The sequence below is a fragment of the Bos grunniens genome, chromosome 19 (genome assembly GCF_055505025.1).
Source record: "Bos grunniens cultivar Pamir isolate PY7600 chromosome 19, Bosgru_T2T1.0, whole genome shotgun sequence".
In the NCBI taxonomy this organism is placed as follows: Eukaryota; Metazoa; Chordata; class Mammalia; order Artiodactyla; family Bovidae; genus Bos; species Bos grunniens.
This window is the reverse complement of record NC_141183.1, coordinates 6900442-6920665: the sequence shown is the minus strand read 5'-3', so window position 1 is coordinate 6920665 and position 20224 is coordinate 6900442. Positions and strand designations below refer to the sequence as shown.

The following is a 20224-nucleotide window of genomic DNA, read 5'->3' as shown; positions in this document are numbered from 1 at the left end:
CCCCGGCGGCCCTTACCTTTGTGCTCCTCTATTGCCGCCCCAAGATCGGGACCCTAATGCCCCTTCCTCCCCGCGGCACCCCGCGCCCCCCCCCCCCCCCCCCCCCCGCCGGGCACCCTCAGCAGGACTCCAAGTCCGGTCTTCCTCTAGCGCTTCCCGCATCCCTGCTCCGGCGGATGCTGCGAGGGCGCACTTGGGTATCAAGTCCCTGGCCAGTCTTCCAGCGCCCTCTACTGGACAGAGCGGGCAGGGGGCGGCCTGGACAGCTGAGTGCGGATCGCTGACCGTCTGGCGATCGGTCCTCGTAACCTTCTTGGACCCTCTGTCCAGGGGGCGGGGGGTCAGGACAGCCCTCAGACATCCCTCCCCAGTCCTTGGCCCGTTCCCTCGACGGGTAGCGACATCGGGGGCCGCCGCGCCTGGGCTCTCTTGAGGACAGACCTCGAACTGCCCCCAGACTGGGCCTCCCGGGGCGGGACGCAGGGGTGACCCTCTGGCAGAGGGGCCGGTCCTGTGGGCTCAGGGGCAGGGTCACTGCCGTGCACTCGACAGCAGGGAGTTTAGGACCCAGGGGCAGCGCGGGGCGGCCTTCCGGGCGGCGGGCGGTCTTCCCCGCACCCTCCCCGCCGGGTGCGCGGCTCAGATGTCGGAGTAGCGGCGGCTCTGGAGCTCTCCGTCCTCGGTCTGCGGCGGCAGGGGCTGGCGGCCCCGGCCCCTGCCCGGCCCCCTCCCCCAGCCCCATGCCTCAGCTCTAACCCCGCCGCCCTCCCCCGCGGGGGGCACGTCCCCGTGTCCCCGGCCCGCCCCGTCCAAGTCAGGCGCCATGAACGACCAGTACCACCGGGCGGCTCGGGACGGCTACCTGGAACTCCTCAAGGAGGCCACCAGGAAGGAGCTGAACGCCCCCGACGAGGACGGCATGACCCCCACCCTCTGGGCCGCTTACCACGGCAACCTGGAGTCGCTGCGCCTCATTGTGAGCCGGGGGTGAGTGCCGGCTACCCAGGCCCCTTAGGGGAGGGCAAGAGCCTCAGGGCCCATCTGGAGCCCCTAAGATCACCTCCCGCCCAATTCTATGGCATCTTCCCCGCACCTCGTCTGAGTCACGTCCTTCCCTAGGACAAGGCCCTAAGGTGGGACCTGGGAGACTGGCAGTTGTGGGAGGTGCAGACAAGCTGAGGCCTGTGACATTTGTGACCTGGATGTGGGACTGAGAGAGGAGGGGGCCTGGGGTGGGGGTGGGGGCTTCAGAGTGAGGAGAAGCGGGAGGGGCCACCTGGGTGGGTAGTGCCAGGACGCCAGAGCGAAGGGCATGAGAGAGTGGGGGAAAAGGAGCAGAAACCTCACAAGTGGGGCTGCCAAAGGAGCCCCTCCCCACTGCCCACCCCCACCCCCCCAGCCGGGGGCCCAAGGAGTCTTCCCCGCCAGCGCCCACAGCCCCCACACACTGTTCTCACACGGCTCGCTCCGTGCTCACTCCCGGGATTTATGGGCACTGACCGCAGGACCAAATGCCACTCGGTTCAGCCACCCCATTAACTCGCTCCCTCTGTCCCCCTCCCCCACACGGGCTCCCTCACCCTCCCTTTGGAGTTGTCCAGGGTGGACAAGTGGGCATTGCATCCAAGTGTCAGGGCCAGGGAAGGGGTTTGGAAGTAGCAGTTGAGGGATGTGGTGCCCAGGGCTACTGACTTGGGCTCTCTGGGGCTGCCTGACCCTGTGAACCACTTGCCAGCCCCAGCGGTTTAATAAAGAGAAGCCAGGTTGACCCGGACACCAGGGCGGCCTGGATGGGGCAAAGGGAGGCCAGAGATGCCCCTAGAGGGTTAACATGAACATCTCAGGGCCTGGGAAATCATGGTGCAGGCAAAGGGGCCCAGCTGGCTTGGTGCCAGGCCCTGGCGTGCAGCTGGAGCCTGGGGTGAGCGGGGAGCCCCCCCCTTTGCCCTCCCTCCATGGCTGCTCCCCAGGCCCCAGCAGCAGGTGACAGCAGCCCCCAAGACTAGGAGCTGAGCCACGTTCCAAGAGGCCAGGACTGGTCCCTGTCCACACCAAGAGGGTACAGTGATCCTGCTTGCCCCTTGGAGAAATTCATGGGAAGAGGGGACAAAGGGGGCCCCCTGAGTGCACCAAGCCCCCCAGCTCCTCCGGAAGGCAAGGGCTGGTGCTTGATGGGGTGTGGGCCTGTTGCCCAGCAACTCATTCCCACATGCAGGACCTGAAGACCAGCAGTGGCAATGAGGAGGGGGCTGCGGGGTAGGAGGAGGAGCGGTCACACAATGAAGCTATTCTTCCTCCAGCCCTGCGGGGTGGCCTCCTCATTAGCTTGGGGCAGAGGGCCTGAGCTAGGCCCTTGAGGGAGGGGCGAGTGTGGAGGAGGGGAAACAGTCTGGCAAGGAGGGGCTGCGTGGGTCCCCCTGACAGGCCCAAGCCAGCCTGCATCCCGGGGCTCATGAAGATGCGGTGGCCCCAGGACTGGACAGCAGCTGGGCCCAGGTGGCAGGATGCCCGCCCCCTCCCCTCCGGTCCTGGCTGCCCCCACGCTCCCCTCCTGGCCCAGGCCAAGACCCAACACCTGCTCTCACACGCGGGCTTGCCAGGCCTGGCCCTGCTCCCTGCAGACGTGGCCGGTCCTGGGGACACGCAGGCACCCGATCACCCACTCCCGGGGGCTCAGGCCCAGCACACACCACTAGTACACCACTCCTGTACTGGCAGCTGCTTTCCCCACGCCTGCCGAGAGACCCGCACTCGGCCCTGGCCCACCACCTCTCTGGGCCAGCTCCCCGCCGGGCACCATGAATAATTCACTCCTTTCTCTCTGGGCATCAAATATTTATCCTCTGAGATTCCCAGCCCGCGGTGCTCTCAGGGGAAGGCCGGGCCCTGGCCCCGCCTTCTCCGTCGCCCCACCCTCTGCGAGCCTGGGCCACGTGGAACCGCGGGCTCACTCTAGGTGCGGGCAGTGGCTCCGGGCTGCGAGTCCCGGGTGTCCTGGAGTCGGAGAAGCGATCTCAGGCCGTCGAGTCCCTCTGGGGTGCCTCGGGGGGAGCTCAACCAGGCCGGCCACCTCCCGCGCCTGCAGCTGCTGCCTGCCGACTGTCGGCCTGAGTTTGCGATGGCTCCTCACCCCTCCCCGCGTGTCGTCCCGCAGGGGTGACCCGGACAAGTGCGACATCTGGGGCAACACGCCCCTGCACTTGGCGGCCGCCAATGGCCACCTGCACTGCCTCTCCTTCCTGGTGTCCTTCGGGGCCAACATCTGGTGCCTGGACAACGACTACCACACGCCGCTGGACATGGCCGCCATGAAGGGCCACATGGAGTGCGTGCGCTACCTGGACTCCATCGCGGCCAAGCAGAGCAGCCTCAGCCCCAAGCTGGTGGGCAAGCTGAAGGACAAGGCCTTCCGCGAGGCGGAGCGGCGCATCCGCGAGTGCGCCAAGCTGCAGCGCAAGCACCACGAGCGCATGGAGCGACGCTTCCGGCGCGAGCTGGCCGAGCGTGCCGACTCGCTCAGCTTCTCCAGCCTCACGTCCAGCACCCTGAGCGGCCGGCTGCAGCATCTGGCGCTCGCCGGCCACCTGCCCTACTCGCAGGCCACCCTGCACGGCACCGCCAAGGCGGGCAAGACCAAGATCCAGCGGAAGCTGGAGCGGCGCAAGCAGGGCGGTGAGGGCACCTTCAAGATCTCCGAGGACGGACGCAAGAGTGTGCGCTCGCTCTCTGGCCTGCAGCTGGGCAGCGACGTGATGTTCGTGCGCCAGGGCACCTACGCCAACCCCAAGGAATGGGGCCGCGCCCCGCTCCGGGACATGTTCCTCTCCGACGAGGACAGCGTCTCCCATGCCACGCTGGCGGCCGAGCCTGCGCACTCGGAGGTCAGCACCGACTCCGGCCACGACTCCCTGTTTACCCGCCCGGGCCTGGGCACCATGGTGTTCCGCAGGAACTACCTGAGCAGCGGGCTGCACGGCCTGGGCCGCGAGGACGCGGCACTAGACGGCGCGGGCCCGCCGCGGGGGCGGCTGCAAAGCTCCGCCAGCCTCGACGACGACAGCCTGGGCAGTGCCAACAGCCTGCAGGACCGCAGCTGCGGGGAGGAGCTGCCCTGGGACGAGCTGGACTTGGGCCTGGATGAGGACCTGGAGCCCGAGACCAGCCCGCTGGAAACGTTCCTGGCCTCCCTGCACATGGAGGACTTCACCTCCCTCCTGCGGCAGGAGAAGATAGACCTGGAGGCGCTCATGCTCTGCTCGGACCTCGACCTCCGCAGCATCAGCGTGCCCCTGGGGCCCCGCAAGAAGATCCTGGGCGCCGTGCGGAGGCGGAGGCAGGCGCTGGAGCGCCCGCCGGCCCTGGAAGACACCGAGCTGTGAGTGCACAGCGCCTCGGCAGGGATGGGAAGAGAGGGCTTGTGTGTAACTCCCTGGGGTGGGTGGATCTGCCGTTTGGGGAGGCGGGGGAGGTAATAACCAGGTGGTCATCAATTACAAGAGGCCTCACTTATTTACCGGGGCTTCCCTGGTGGCTCAGATGGTAAAGAATCTGCCTGCAATGCAGGAGACCCGGGTTCAATCCCTTGGAGGGGAGGATCCCCTGGAGAAGGGCATGGCCACCCACTCCAGTATTCTTGCCTGGAGAATTCCATGGACAGAGGAACCCGGCAGACTATAGTCTCTGGGGTCCCAAAGAGTCCCACGAGACTGAGCAACTAACACTTTCCACTTGAATAAGTTGAAGTTGAGTCGCTAAGTCCTGTCCGACTCTTGTGACCCCGTGGACTGTAGCCCACCAGCCTCCTCTGTCCTTGGGATTTCCCAGGCAAGAATACTGAAGTGGGTTGCCATTTCCTTCTCCAGAGGATCTTCCCGACCTAAGGATCGAACTCTGATCTCCTGCATTGCAGGCAGATTCTTTACCAACTGAGCCATCAGGGAAACCACTTATTTACCCCCAATTCTGACAAAGAAGCTGCCAGTTTACATTGCTGATGTCAAATGCATCTCAATTTTGAAGATGTCAAAATGGAGAAAAATGGGTGTCTTCCTACGGATGACACAGTGGCAATCACAGCCAGGCTGTTTTGAGCGCTGCCATCTCCTGGGTACTAGAGATGCCCTTGTGCAAGTTCCCTCAGTTAATTCTCCCCAGCTCTCACGTGAAGGGGCTATGTCATCCCCATCTGACAGGTGAGCAAGTGGAGGTTCAGAGGGTTAGAGTAGCTCGCCGGAGGTCCTTTTGCTGCTGAGTGGAGAGTCGGGCTTGATCCCTGTGGCTCTAGAGCCTAGGGACAGGGTGACTCCCATGGGATAGAGGGTGTGGCAGTTAGTCACCTCTCCAGATGCCCAAACCCTCAAGGCAGATATTTTACCTGCTGGTCCCTGAATCCTGGAACCAGGAACATGAGCAAATGCTCCCATCAGGGCCAACAGCAGCCTTGAGGGCAGAGTTGTCACCTTCAAAAAGCCACAAGGGAGCCGAGGGCCGCCGTCTCACTGGCAGCATCGTTGGCCCGCCTGGCCCTGACGCTCCGTCGTAACGTCCCACAAGCCCAGCAAACACTGCCGCCCCCTTTTGGTCTCTCTGGCCTTTACGCTGCACAGCTGGGCGGGGGTGGCGGGGAGGGGAAAGGCTCTGGTTTAGAGTTTGGGGGATGGGAGGGCACCCTGAGGCCACTCTTTGCATCCCTGACGATCAGCCTGCCCGGGGAAGGTAAGTGGGCAGAATAGTTGGTCTTGGCTTAAAGTAGTGCCTCCAAAGACTCTTAGCTCAGGTCTGTTTCTGTTTCTCCACAGGTAACAGGGGCTCCTCTCCCCAGACCAAAATGAGTTGCAAGTTGCCACAACCCACAGGGGGACCACGAGGTCCTCACAGTTGCCAGCCCTGCAGCTCCCCAGCCCCTTCCCCGGAGCAAGGACCATGCGGGTCATTTCTCTTGAACGCCTGTCCACACTCTGCAGCAGAGGGTATGGCCTGCAGGCACCTGGAAGGCCAAGAGAGTGACCCAGAACATCAATTCTGAGGGGTCTCAGGGTCCCTAAGCCACATCTGTTTGAGTGGCCTTAAAGGACATGTGCATTCGTGGAAGGCCAGCCCCAGTGCCCGTTAGAGCTGCATGGAAGTGTGGGGGGGTGGGGGCACCTATCTTGGGGACCATGGTCCATCGTCACTTCTCCTCCAAGGGTCCTGTCATCTTGCTCAGTCTGCTGACTCACCTCCTACCTTTTTGTGAAGGAAGGGTTTGGGCTGCCTCCCCTCCCCACATACACCCCAGGGAGGAGGTTCCCAGCTAGACTCTTCAGCCAAATGCCTGAGCTTAGTCCCCTGCCTGTCACTGAGCATGGCTAACTCCCCTCCTTCTACCGGCCATGCTGGGGGTGGGGGGTTGGAGTGCCAGGCTGGGCTGGGGTGGGGTGACTGGTGCCCTCTGGCATACCCCGGCGTGGGGTCCAGCCTGACTTGGCCCTCCCCACGCCGACCTTCTCCACTCACTCTATCCTCGGATGTGCAGCCTGGTTACCCAACCTGTTACCCCCTGCCTAAGACCCCAGAGGGTCAGGGCCGTGGATCCAAGGTGCTAGAGCAACTGGCTGCAGTATTATGGCCCGGCGGGGATGCTCTGCGCCGGGCAAAGGCATCTGCCAACTGGTTCAGGGTCCCGCAGGCCCAGGAAGGCAGAGACTGGTTGTAGCCAGGTATCCAGCTGAGTGTGGGCAAGGCCTGCGAGGTGGACCCTTGGGGATGTGGAGAGTCTAAGCTCTGATTGTCCCCAGACCCCCAGGGCTCTGTGTCAGGAGGTTGGTTGGTGGATGTCGCTCAAGCTCTGGAAGCCTCTGGGTGCCTCTCTGGTTCTGCATGGGTAGCAGGTGAGGGAGAGCTTAGCTAGAGTCCCTGACCTGTCATGCTGGTGAGGTTGGTGGAAAGGCCAGCCTCAGAGGGTCCTCAGACCAGGTCCTGAGTGTGGGAGAGTCACTAAAGCCCACACACAGGGGGCACATATACCCCCATGAGGATGCGTCCTTGCTCTCTGTCGACAATGGTCCCCCCATCTCTGATCTTCAGCTTGGGAAGCGGCTCCTACTGGGGGGGGGGCATTGCCACAGCCCCCAGCTGCTCCTTCCTGGGGCCCCTTGGCTGGGGCAGGGGAGAGAGAACCCCCACAGAACACCACAGGCCTCGCTGTGGTGTGTCTGTGTTTGAGGATGGCCCCCAGGCACACACATGCTCCAAGGTGGGTGTGATGGAGAAGGCCCCTGTTCCCACACTGAAGGCTTGGCTGCCCTGAGCCCGCCTCAGTCTTTCTGCCTGTTCTCTGGGCCTGCGGCCGCCCTTAGGTGCCGATGCAACTTTCCAGGAGCGCTGGGAGCTGCCTTCCCCTCCAGTTCCCTGTCCACAGATGGCTTCGGCGCCCTCCCGGTCCTCCCAGTGCTGGGGTGGGGCAGGCTCCCCAATTCCCACCACTGTACGAAGCGCCCCTCCGGCAGGCTCATTATAATTTTTGTAGAAAACATTCTGCGTTTTTGTCATGACTATGTCTTGTTTTACTCATGTGGGGGTGGGACACGGGTGGGTGGAGAGAGCAAGAGGATGGAGGCGGGAGAAGGACTTTTTGTGTCTATGAGGACTCGGTCCTCTTCCTTGGGGGGAGGGGGTCCTGGGATAGATGGTAGGGCAGCCCCCACACATCTCTGCAGAGCCTCCCTCATCCCAAGTCTTCACCTTGCTCTCTCTCGACCTAGGATTTAGAGCTGATGGAGAGAGGGGGTTCAGAAGAGCCCCCCAACAGCTGAGTGAGGAGGGTCTTAAGACCCAGCCCACCCCAGCCTCCAGTGGGGTCTCCATTTCCCTCATCATCCCCAGGAAACTTGTGGGGCAGTCCTATTTAGGATGTCCTTTCTCCCAGGGGTAAGGCTTGCCCTGAGGCTGCAGGACAATGGGCTCTGTTTTCTCAGTCAAGTCTGGGAAAGAGCCCTGGAGTCATTTTGCTTCTTTCCCTAAGGTTGCTGGGCCCAGTGCTGCTGCCAAGAGCAGTTCAAGACAGCCTCCTCCCTCCAGGACCATCAGAAAGGTTTATAGGACATCAGAGCCACAAGATTGCCTAGCGAGCGTCTAGAGGTTCCAGGCCACCTCCCTCCACTTTACAGATGGGAAACCTGAGGCCTACCGAGGAGACCCAGGCCTCCTGATTGCTGCCAGGCCTTCCTCACCGCCCATCACCCCTATCCTCACCCCCACCTTGGTTGCCAAGGGGACCAATTAAGATGCAGAGACTCGAGATGCCGCCCTCGGGTGTTCCTCGGCGTTCTGCCACCTCGTGACCCCTACTGGCGGTCCTGGTCACTGCACCTACCTCACCAAAGACCCGCCTCCTGGCGCCGTCGGTCCGGGGACGGACATAGGGGTGAGGAAGCCAGAAGACGATACGGAACAGACCCGAGCTTCGGCGTGGAGGCGAAACTAACCGGAAGCAGTGGGGGCTGGGGTCCCCACGGGTGGAAGCCTGGGGTGCAGCAGCTGGTGTGGCTCCAGGAGGCCTAAGGGGACTTTAAACACAGTGAAGGGGGGTTTTATACAGTAGGGATTCACCTTTCGCTACTCATTCCCCTTAAAATTTGGATCGAGGTTAGGGAAATTCTAAAATGCTAATCAATGATTCTTAGCTTTGGGGAATTCGAATCTGGTGCCACAATGGACACTTGCCCTGGAAAAATGCACATTGAACACGTTTACACTCACACACAACTTTCCTCCTGATTCCAGGCAGCTCCTGTAGCCGGCAGAGGTCCAGGGACCCCAGCTTACGAAGCCTTAGGGTTTCCGTGGTGGCTCAGTGGTGAAGAAGCCACCTGCCAATGCAGGAGACTTGGGTTCCATCCCTGGGTCAGGAAGATCCCACATGCCTCAGAGCAACTAAGCCCGTGTGCCACAACTACTGAGCCTGTGTTCTGAAGCCTAGGAACCACAACTCCTGAGCCCACACATGCGAAAGCTCGTGCTCAGCAACAAGAGAAGCCACCGCGATGAGAAATCCGAGCACCGCAACGAAGACTGGCCCCCGCTCACCACAACTAGAGAAAAGCCCTTGCAGGGACAAAGACCCAGTGCAGCCTAAAATAAGTACATAAATTAATTTTTTAAGAAATAATAAGACGCTTTAGCTAGACTGCTGTGACATTACATCATAAATGAGATTGCAGAGTTGCAGTAGGTGGGAATGGTGGGAGGAATCAGAGGCAGGAAGGGCCTCAGGGTATGTGGCACATCTTTTTTTTTTTTTGCCTGCTCTGTAGAATGCAGGATGTTAGTTCCCTGACCAGGGATCAAACCTGGGCCCCCTGCATTGGAAGCGCAGGGTCTTCACCCCTGGACTACCAGGGAAGACCCAACAAACTTTTCTTTTCACGGATGAAGTAACTGAGGCCACAAGCCAAAGATCACAGAGCAGCCAAATGAGTTAAGTGATACTAGGTCGCCTGATGCCCCTTGTTTTGCCAGCTGCCGCCTGTCCCCAGGTTAGACAGTCCCGGGAGGCACCATACTCCGTCCTCCCAGCGTGTGTCTGTGTAACCTTCTCTGAGACCAGCCTGGGTTGCTCGGGAGGTGGTCGTACTCCAGAAGGCAGCAGGATCTGGGCGGCAACACTGGCTTTTCCCCTGTCCAGATGTTGCCTTAGGCAAGCTACCCAGCCTCTCTGAGTCCGTTCCCTCATTTGTAAAACAGATCTTACGTTATGAAAGTGTCACCCGCACAGGTCATCGGGAGGGGGTGATGACAATGCACGGAAAGCACTTATGCTGCCCGGTATTTAGCGCACGCCAGTCGGTAATGACCACAGCTATGCGTGGGGTCTGAAACGGGCCCACGGGGCGCTCCTTGCACCTGTGGTCCTGGCGGCTCCGTGGGTGAGTCCAAGGCAGTTCCAGTGAGCAGTCCTGCTTTTCTGACCCATATGTGACAAAGAAACAGAGCCCATCCTCATCAAACCAGCAAGGGGTGTTGACAATCCAGCCAGCGGTTGTAGAAGCGTCCCCTAGCCAAGGGTGGGGAAGGACTCCTGGAGAAGTCTGAGCTGTTGAGGTGCCCAAGGAGCTGAGTATCTTTTATGGAGCGGGAGTCGCAGACCCACCAGCCTGCCCCCGTTTTGCCACTGTCTGAGCTTTACCAAAAGCTTTCCCCACTCCTGTGAGGTAGGCAGGTGAGGGGTTTTATCCTTCACAGGTGAAAATACTGAGTATCAGAAAGGTTTTCTGATGTTCCCAAGCTCTCAGAAAGTTAAGGATAATTCAGGATCCCTACCCTGTATCCCTTCTGCCACCCCTTCAAGGGCAGGAGGGCAGGAGGATATACAAGCCCCATTTTACAGATGTGGCAACTGAGGTTCGGGGTGGGAGGCAATGACCTGCTGGGAACTGCATAAGCCAGGATATTTAGTCTGGACCATTCACAGTGCTGCACTTGGTCAGCTGCTGTCTCAGGGCATGTATCTAGCACTTTCTACACAGCGGGCCCAGCAAACCCAGGAAAACAGTGTCATGGCTGTGTCTGACAGGGAAGGAAACCGGGGCTCGGGCAGGTTTAAGTCATTTCTCTAAGCTTCGGGACTCCCCTTGTGGCTTACACCGTAAAAAAACTGCCTGCGATGCAGGAGACCTGCGTTCAACCCCTGGATTGGGGAGATCCCCCTGGAGGAGGAAATGGCTACCCACTCCAGTATTCTTGCCTGGAGAATCCCACGGACAGAGGAGCCTGGTGGGCTACAGTCCATAGGGTCGCAAAGAGTCAGACATGACTGAGCATTGCACAGCACCAAGCTTCCGAGTGCAGAAATGTCAGGGCTGTGGGATTCAAACCCCAAACTCTGGCTCTTTCCATGGCAGTCCCAGACCCATTCACTGAGCTAGATGCTAACTCAGCACAATGGTGATTCAGGGGCTCCCGAGGTCAGAACAGGGGCTCAGTTGGCAGGACTTGGGGAGGTGGGATGGGGGACAGACGGGCCTCTTTGCCCCCTCCTGCTCAGCCTCTAACTATACAAGTCATGGCTCTCTGCCTGTGTGTACACGTGTGCCATGTGTGCCCATGTGCACCCACATGTGTGTGGGTATATGTGATGCAGCTGAGGACGCTGATGTGGATCCAGGCCAGGATGGGGTGTAATGCACAGAAAGTCCTGTGAAGCTTGTATTTGTTTGTGCGCTTCCGTGTGCTCGTGTGTCTCTGGTTTTGCTCATTTGTCTTTGCCTCGGGGTTTCCAGGTTTTCCAGAGAAGGGAGGTGTGCACATGAGTGAGTGTGTGTGTGTGTGTGTGAGAGCACAGTCACAGAGGGCTTCATGACTTGGTCTAGAGTTTATTTATTTATTTTTAATATTTACTTATTTGGCTGCGTAGAGTCTTAGTCGTGGCACATGGGCTTAGTCGCCCCAAGGCATGTGGGATCTTAGTTCTCTGACCAGGAACTGAACCCACATTCCCTGCCTTGCAAGGCAGAGTCTCAGCCACTGACCCACCAGGGACACCTCTAGAGCCTATCTGAGACTCCTCCCATCTATTGTCCGTTGTCAGGGCTCCAGCTCCTTCAGACTGAAAGGCTGAAGCTCCGGCCCCAGCCCTCACCCTGAACAGAGGGCTCCCACGAAGCTTCCTCCAACCCTAACTCAGTGAGCGGCTTGTTGGAAAGTCAGAGCCCCAGGGGCAGGAGTGGGCAGTAGGGGGAGAAGGGCCGGTGGTCCAGAAGGCAGCGAACGGGGTAGAGACGAATCAATCTTTCAGGGCCATCCGGGTACCGAGGGGCCTGTGGGCCCTTCTAGGGGCTGCAGTGCTCAGACTGGCCTGCCAGCCCTGATATTTGCTGGGAAGACTGATTTGCTGTTCCAAGCCTCGGTATTTAAATCTGTAAGTGGGGATAATTATACGCCACGTCACAGGCCAGTCCTGAGGATAAACTACCTAAAGCTCTTAGCTCAGCCTTGACGTCCAGTAGGCAGGAGACCAGCCCAGGGACCTGGGGCAGGGGATCTGGGGACGGGGGAGGGCTCAGTGGGCACCAGCGAGGCCTGGGCATCCCTGAGCTGGTGGCAGAGAGCAGTGCCATGCTGGACTGACCCCCAAATCCCCTCTCCATGTTAGCACACCTTCTGCACAGTCATGCACAATGGAAGTGGGGGGATTATCACACTCCTGAACCCCAGCCCTTCTCACACACACACACACACACACACACAAAACGTGGGCAAGGACGAGGACAACATAGAGGAAGTGAGGGTATTCAGCCCTTTTCCTCACTGGAAACGGAAACCATTTATGAATATTGTTACTGACACCAATATATATTAGATTTAAATCATATCAATAGCCAAAATAACAACATTGCTATCATTACCATAGCCCAAGGAATGGCATTTGTGATAGTCTATCTACCTCAAACCTTTGCCCTTTTATTACCTTCCTGGTAAAGTGCATATTAATAGTATCACCTTCATCCACTCCGAATCACCCTTTCAGAAAACTGAGGCCCAGAGAAGCCAAGTGACTTACCTAAGGTCACACAGCAAGGACTGGAACCTGTGTACGGGAATCGTAGCCCTTACTCCCCGCTCCGCTCCAGCCCTGGCAACTGGCCCCCCCAGGCCCCCCACAAACTCTTCAGGCTGCTCCATACCCCAGAGTCATCACCCACACTGGCTATGGTGTTGCCCTGGTGCAGGCGGGGAAGGACCAGATGACCCTTAGAAAGCCTCACAAGGCGGGAGGCTGGGCTGCTAAGAGCCCCAGCCTTGGGTTTTCAAGGACCTAAGATGCTGAGGAAGCCTCAATGCCTGTGAGGTGGGGACAGACAACGGCCCCAGAGCCTCAGCAGCATCCCCACCGGATCCAGGTCGGGCCCCTTTCCCTCACCGGTCTTGCTTCCTTGATCTGCCTCTGGGCCATCACCAACCTGGCTTTGTCCCTGCAGAATGGCAGGATGGAGGCTGCAGGTAACTGGCACCCCGTGGAGGGTCCCTGGAGGCGAGGCTGATGCAGAGACACCCCGTCCCTGTGGTCCTGCCCTGCTGGATCCAGAAGCTTCAGGTGCTGGTCCCACTCTTAGCTGACCAAGGTCTGAGCCAGAGGCGAGGCCACTTCCCCCCAGAGCACTCAGCCCCACCCCTGTGAATAATGCCACTTGCCTCACAGAGCTGGGCCTTTGATGATTTGGGGGGTGGCAGGAATGGGTGGAAGACAAGAAAGGGTTAAAGACCCATTCACCTAGGTTTGGAGCACAGAAAGGGTTGCCCTGCTGGCAGGAGGTGTCTTTCTAGTCCACCCTGTGCCCCCCAGACTCCTAGTTCCAACCCTCCAGGTCTCCAAACCCATCCCTGACTCTCAGGGTTCCCCCTCCAGGCCCTGGGTCCCAGGCAACGCTCCCTGCCACCCTACCCCAACCACAACAGTAATTAACCCCAATGAACCCCAGCAAATAAAGATCTGGATGGCAGAAGGGAGGAATCATCGCTGCCCCAGGGTGGGGAACTCCAGAGTCTCCCAGGAAGACCCAACCCAGCATCATCTAATACCACACCCCTCGTGCTATTATTGATGCCTGGGTAGGTCCATGAGCACCCAGCCCCTTGGGGTCTGGAGTCTTCTCTATCATCTATTTGTTTTTTAACTTAAAAAAAAAGCACAAAGTCTCCCTTTTTAAAAAACATATTTATTTATTTATTTGGGGCTTCCCAGGTGGAGCTAAAGAACCCACCTGCCAATACAGGAGATGCAAGAGACCCGGGTTTGATCCCTGGGTGGGGAAGATCCCCTGGAGGAGGACATGGCAACCCACTCCAGTATTCTTGCCTGGAGAATCCCATGGACAGAGGAGCCTTCCAGGCTACAGTCCATGGGGTCGCAAAGAGTTGGACACGACTGACATGACTCGGCACACACGCACACAGGTGTATTTTATTCGGCTGGGCTGGGTCTTAGTAGTCACACAGGGGACCTTTGACCTCTGCTGCACCATGCAGGACCTTTGAGTTGTGTCATGCGGGGTCAAACCCTGGCTCCCTGCGCTGGGAGCACGGGGTCTTAGCCTCGGGACTACAGGAAAGTCCCTGGGGTTGTTTGTTTCAACAGCTAGTGTTACTTTTCCTGATTAAGGCAGGCAGATGACACAGAGTGCACTGAATCTTATGGCCAGATAGTATGACGGGGGATCACTGCTGGGCAGTATATGATAGCTGACGTCAAAAACAAGCTGTAGAGGGAGGGGCTTCCCTGGGGCTCCAGTGCTTAAGACTCCGCCCTTCCGCTACAGAGGGCACAGGTTTGATCCCTGGTCAAGGAACTAAGATCCCGCATGCCATGTGGACCAAAAAAAAAAAAAAAGGAAAGAAAGAAAAATAATGCAACCGGGGAGATGATGATGTCAGAGGAAGGGAAAGACAGAGCTGGAGCCCCTGGCCACCATCGATGCTCAATAAAATTGGTTGAATGGACTTCCCTACTGGTCCAGTTGGAGAAGGCAATGGCACCCAACTCCAGCACTCTTGCCTGGAAAATCCCATGGACGGAGGAGCCTGGTGGGCTGCAGTCCATGGGGTCCCGAAGAGTCGGACACGACTGAGCGACTTCACTTTCACTTTTCACTTGCATGCATTGGAGAAGGAAATGGCAACCCACTCCAGTGTTCTTGCCTGGAGAATCCCAGGGACGGGTGAGCCTGGTGGGCTGCCATCTATGGGGTCGCACAGAGTTGGACACGACTGAAGCAACTTAGCAGCAGTAGGAGCAGTGGTCCAATATTTGAGAATCTGCCTGCCAATGCAGGGCACGTGGACTCAATCCCTGATCAGGGAAGATTCCTCATGCTGCAGAGCAACTAAGCCCATCTGCCTCGACTGCTAAAGTCCACGCTTTGCAGTGAGAAGACCAAACACTGCAAATAGAGAGCAGCTCTCTTTCACCACAACTCGAGAATGCCTGGATTCAGCAACAAAGACGCAGCACAGCCAAAAATTAGATCAATAAATAAATTTTTTTAAAAAGTTGAATGAGTGGAATATATGAAAACCCTGGATAAATTTTGTAGGAGTGGCTGACGTCGCCAGAGCCCCAAAGGATGGGTGGGGCTTGGATGGGGGGGCAGTGAGAATAGAAACAATTTCCCTGGGAATAAAGACAGAGAAGTGAGAAAAGGCAATCCCTATCCAGGGGTCAGAGGTCAGGGATATGTCATTCTGCCCCAAGCAGTCAGATGTGGAGCTAGAACTTGGCTGCCCTCTAAGACCAAGCTGAGTAATTTAGACTTTAGGCTGTGGTCTAGTCATCTCTACAGTGGGAGTGTACACACAATCTGTTGGGATACAGGAAGAAAATATTCAAACTCCTATTGATATTTATCTCCCTCCTTTGTAGTGTATATGAAGCTACTAAGGCTCGGAGAGGTTGAGTAACTTACCCAAGGTCACACAGCTAGTAAGCATGCCAGACTGCAAAGCTGTGCTCTTCACATAAACTGAGTCTTGTGCAGACGGTGGGAGGTTGGGTGGGAGCAGAGGCTGGTCTAGAGCAGAGTGGCCGGGAGGCGTAGACGGCCCCCAGCCCTGGCTGTCTCTGCCTAGCATCCTACTGTGGGCAGAGGGCCAGGAGCCTGCCCAGGCCTGCCCCCGCAGAACCTGTTGTGAGAAGCCAAGCAGAGAGCCTCGATGGCAGCAGGGCTGCCTGGGCCAACCACCCAGAGCCTTTCACCCCAAGCTTTGTTCTCAGGTCTTTCTCATCTTTGCTGGGAGCCAGAAGGCCGTGGACCAGGGCTGAGAACCCAGAAGCGGCTCACGGAGAGGACTGAAGAATTTGCTAAATCATCCACTCCGCCGTCCCACACACTCAGCTGTCAACCCCATGGCCAAGGGACCTCAGATGCCAGACTCACCCTGCTTCCCCACACTTCAGTGTGCTACATTTATGGGTGACATTTACCATCTGAATTATACCTCTTAAAAAAACTATCACCGATTTTGAAAATTAAAAAAATTGAAGTATAGTTGATTTACAATACTGTGTTAGTATCAGATGCACAGCAAAATGGTTCAGGCATATATATATATATTTTTTTTTTTTCGGATTATTTTCCACTGTAGGTTATTCTAAGATATTAACCGTAGCTCCCTATTCTATACGGTAAATCCCTTTTGGCTGATCTACTTTATGTATAGTATTTTGTATCTGGAAATAATTGCCTTTATTCATGTATCTGGCTGAACTGGGTCTCAGTCGCCGCGTACAGCGTCTTTGGTTGTGGCATGTGGAACCCTAGATTCCGGATTAGTTCCCTGACCAGGGATTGAACCCGGACCCCCTGTATGGGGAGTGCAGAGTCTTAGCCACTGAGCCACCAGGGAAGCCCCACGCTCTTTCCATTTTGAAGCAAAATCTGCTTTGCTGCTTTGGTTTTGCCCTGGTCGACTTTACTGAGGTCTGATTAACTATAATAAAACACACGCCTGTTAGTGACTTTTGACAGATGTATACACACCCATGTAAACACCACCACAATCACCATCTGGATCATTTCCACCCTCCCAGAAAGGTTCCTCACATCCCTTTGCAATAAATGCCCCCCACCCACCCCTCCCCAGGGAAGGATGGATGTGATTTCTATCGCTATACATTAGCTCTCCCTGTTCTTGAACTTCACACAAATGGGTCATGCAGTAATTGCGTCTTCTTAGCCTCCGCCTAATGTCTGTGAGATTACATCAGTTCATCTACCCTGTTGCCTCTGCCAGTGTCTTTTTATTGCATAAGTTGTGTGAAGGTATCATATTTAGTGTGTCCATTCTCCTGTTGGTGGACATTTAGGCTGTTTCCAACTTGGCTCTAATGAACAATGCTGCAATATCCTTCGGGTTCAGGTTTTTATATGGATACGTTTTCATTCCTGTTGGCTGACTATCTGGGAGCTGAATTACTGGGTCATAGGTTAAGCGCATAGAACTTCCCAGGTGGCGTTAGTGGTAAAGAATCCAATGGTTTTAAGCTGAGGCTCCAATGGGCTTCCTTGATGGCTCAGTCTCAGAGGTAAAGAAGTGCTGTGCAGGATACACAGGAGACGAGGGTTTGATCCCTGTGTTGGGAAGATCCCCTGGTGGAGAGCATGGCAACCCACTCCAGTATTCTTTTCCAGAGAATCCCATGGACAGAGGAGCCTGGAGGGCTACAACCATAGGATGGCACAGAGTCAGATAAGACTGCAGCAACTTAGCACACACTGCAGGGTAAGTGTCGGAGAAGGCAATGGCACCCCACTCCAGTACTCTTGCCTGGAAAATCCCATGGACGGAGGAGCTTGGTAGGCTGCAGTCCATGGGGTTGGGAAGAGTCGGACACGGCTGAGCGACTTCCCTTTGACTTTTCACTTTCATGCATTGGAGAGGGAAATGGCAACTCATTCCAGTGTCCTTGCCTGGAGAATCCCAGGGACGGGGGAGCTGTCTATGGGGTGGCACAGAGTCAGACACAACTGAAGCGACTTAGCAGCAGCAGCAGGGTAAGTGTATATTTACTTTACAAGAAACTGTCAAACTGTTTTCCAAAGGGTTTGCGCCACTTTGTACTCTCATCAACAACAAATGCGAGGTCCGTGACTTCCCATCGCCTTGCCAAGGATTAGCACTGCCCGGCTATTTAATTTAAGCTATGCTCTGGATCTGAAGGGCTCTCTGGGATTTTATTTATTTTTTTGATTTAATAAAGTTTTATTTTTCAAAATGTACAGCTAGTAGGACCTGTTCATGCATCTTCACCAGCAGCTGGGGCATCTCCACCCTTGGTGTTTCTGGTGTAAATCACTTGAGCTCTGTGCTTTGAAACCAGTTTAATAAGTCATTTACTAAGGAGTTCCTGAAGGGCTGCTCTGGCCAGGGAACCATGAATCTTCAGTCTCTCAGAGACGACAGCTGGAGTTATAAGCTTATAGTTGGGAACTTTACAGAGTTTGTCATATGTTGCTTTGTCAAACAAGACTAGGTTATTGAGTTTGTCCCGAACTCTGCCTTTGGACCACTTCTTTTTGGCCTTGGCCCCAGATTTGTTCACTGGATCTTTGTCTTTCTTGGCCGACTTTCCGGCATCTTTCTTCTTCTTGTCGTCCTTGGGTGGCATAGCGAAGCCCGGAGAGCAGCTGCAACCACTGCTTATTGGGATTTTAATGTGCATTTCCCTCGAGACTAATGACGTAGCGCATCTTTTCCTGTGTTTATTGGTCATTTGTACCTTTTCTTTGGTGAGCTGTCTATTCAAATCTTTTGGATTTTGTTATTCCCTCATCTCTCCCAACCCACAGCCCCTCCCCTGGCCATCTCCACCTGCAGTATACCCTCTTGCTTTAAGTCGGTTCTAAAAGAAGGCTGCCTTTCTCTGAGGAGACCATAGTCAGCCCCACCCCACAGGGATTCTTCTCTCCTCTGAGCTCCTTCAATACCCATCTGCCTCTGTGCCTGTTTAACACAGCATCTGCCTCCGTATAGTACCACTTAGATGTCCAAAGGGTGGACGAGGCTGGACGAGGGGCTTCTTGATACCAGAAAGTTCACAAGCAGTGGGATTCTGCCCTTATAGAATTATAATATTGCACATTAATAGCAACTATGTTCTTTAAAATTATAGGTATCCCCCTCCCTGAAAATGTCAGACTATCTGAGAAAGAGGAAAGTAAAGGTGGAATAGGGAGTGGGAAGGTCACTCCCCCATCACCACCCCATGCCTCTGTCTTAAGAATCTCTGATAAAAGCAAAAGATAATTGGGCTTCTAGTTCTGCTGTTTAGTAACTGTGGGGGGGGGTGGGGGTGGGGGTGGGGGGGGTGCTGTGGGCAGATCTGGGCCTCCATCAATTAAATGGGGATGACAGCATCCTCTGGGAGTTGTGGGGGTTACACAAAACCTGTTAAGTATGCAGAAGCAGTGGTAAACTGTAAGGAACCAGTGTGTGTGCGTGTTTGCTTAGGGGTGTGTGTGTTGGCCTGTTAAATTACAAACTCCTTAGAATAGCTGACCTGGTAAAGAAAATCTTGCCTTTATATACATTAAAAAAAAAAAAATGGACGGATAAACGCACAAGAAATCATGAAGGAAAATGCCAAGGAAGATAAAAGAATCCAACTCCTAAGCGTTCCGGACTCTGTTTCCGGTTTCTCTTCCGTTTCCTCCCCTCCTCCTCCTCGCCTTCCTCTCCCCCTTTTCCTCCCTCCTCCAATGGGCTCCTGCCCGCCCCCACCACCCCAGGCCTCATTTTAAAGGGACCTCCATATGAAACCATATGAAAAAACCGTATGAAAAAAGAGAAAGGACCCTCAGAAATGGAGGAGGATGTTTGCACAACACAGCGGCTTTGCTCCCAGGGTCAAGGCCAGACTCCCACAGCGCCGGGTCAGGGCCTGGGCGGATGGGAAGGGCCAGGACGGGTGCTGCTCCCGTCTCCAGGGCCCTTTGCAGTGGCCTTCAGCCCTGGGCACCCCTGAGTGAGCGGTACCTCACAGGAACCCCACCTGGATGGTCAGCTCTGAATGCGTTTTCTCTACAGCAATCCCTTTTCAGTCCCAAACCCACTGGGCTAGAGAGACAGCGCCCCACGTGCCGAGGCTGAAGCTGGATTCAGAGGGGAGTATCCCACCACCACCACCACCATCACCACTACTCAGAGGCTTGAGCGAGGCCTTGAACTTTCTGTCCCATGAATTCACAAATCTTTCCCGGCACTGTTTCAGGTCCTGAAGATAAGACTGGAGAAAAAGCGGCGAAGTGAGGCCTGCTGGTACCAGAGTCCCCTCTGTGGGTGAGACAGGGGACGAATGTCCGTGTCGGGTGTGGAGCGGCTGCTAAGTGCTACTGGGAAAAAATACTTAAGTTCAGGGATTAAAAAAAAGGTCCCACAAACCCGAGCAGGGTGCGGCGCCGGAATTATATAAGGGAGTTATTTGAGGTCAGGCGATCAGGGAAAGTCCTGCGGGAGGAGGGTCTCTAACGGGGGTCCTCGCGCCCCCATCCCGCCCGCGCCCGCGTCCCCTCTGCGGCGATTTGCTTCTGGCTCCAGGTGGCCTCCCCACCCCCGCGCATCCGTGCGCTCCTCCTGCGCCCGTTCTGGTCCCGCCCGCCAGGAGGGTGGCCCCGGACCGGCCGGGTCGCTCTGGGCGCGCACCGTGATACCAGGGGCGGGTGTCCCCAGCCGCGCGCGTGACTCCGCCCCGCCC

At 56.6% G+C, this 20224-nt stretch overlaps 1 protein-coding gene and 1 pseudogene across 2 annotated transcripts; one reads left to right on the top strand and one right to left on the bottom strand.

Annotated features, from left to right (window-relative positions):
* Nucleotides 1-639: 639 nt before the first annotated feature.
* Nucleotides 640-7509, top strand: USH1G (USH1 protein network component sans). Of its 2 annotated transcripts, XM_086356008.1 has the most exons (3): nucleotides 640-987; nucleotides 3155-4375; nucleotides 5799-7509. In XM_086356008.1, the coding sequence occupies exons 1-3, from the start codon at nucleotides 824-826 to the stop codon at nucleotides 5800-5802; spliced, it is 1389 nt and encodes a 462-aa protein (XP_086212134.1). In that variant the 5' UTR covers nucleotides 640-823; the 3' UTR covers nucleotides 5803-7509. The 2 variants fall into 2 exon arrangements, with proteins under 2 accessions (XP_086212134.1, XP_086212135.1); XM_086356009.1 differs by lacking the exon at nucleotides 5799-7509 and having other exon boundaries at nucleotides 3155-4379.
* A 10194-nt stretch (nucleotides 7510-17703) lies between these two features.
* On the bottom strand, nucleotides 17704-18187 carry LOC147351039 (small ribosomal subunit protein eS25 pseudogene; annotated as a pseudogene).
* Between the last annotated feature and the right edge of the window lie 2037 nt (nucleotides 18188-20224).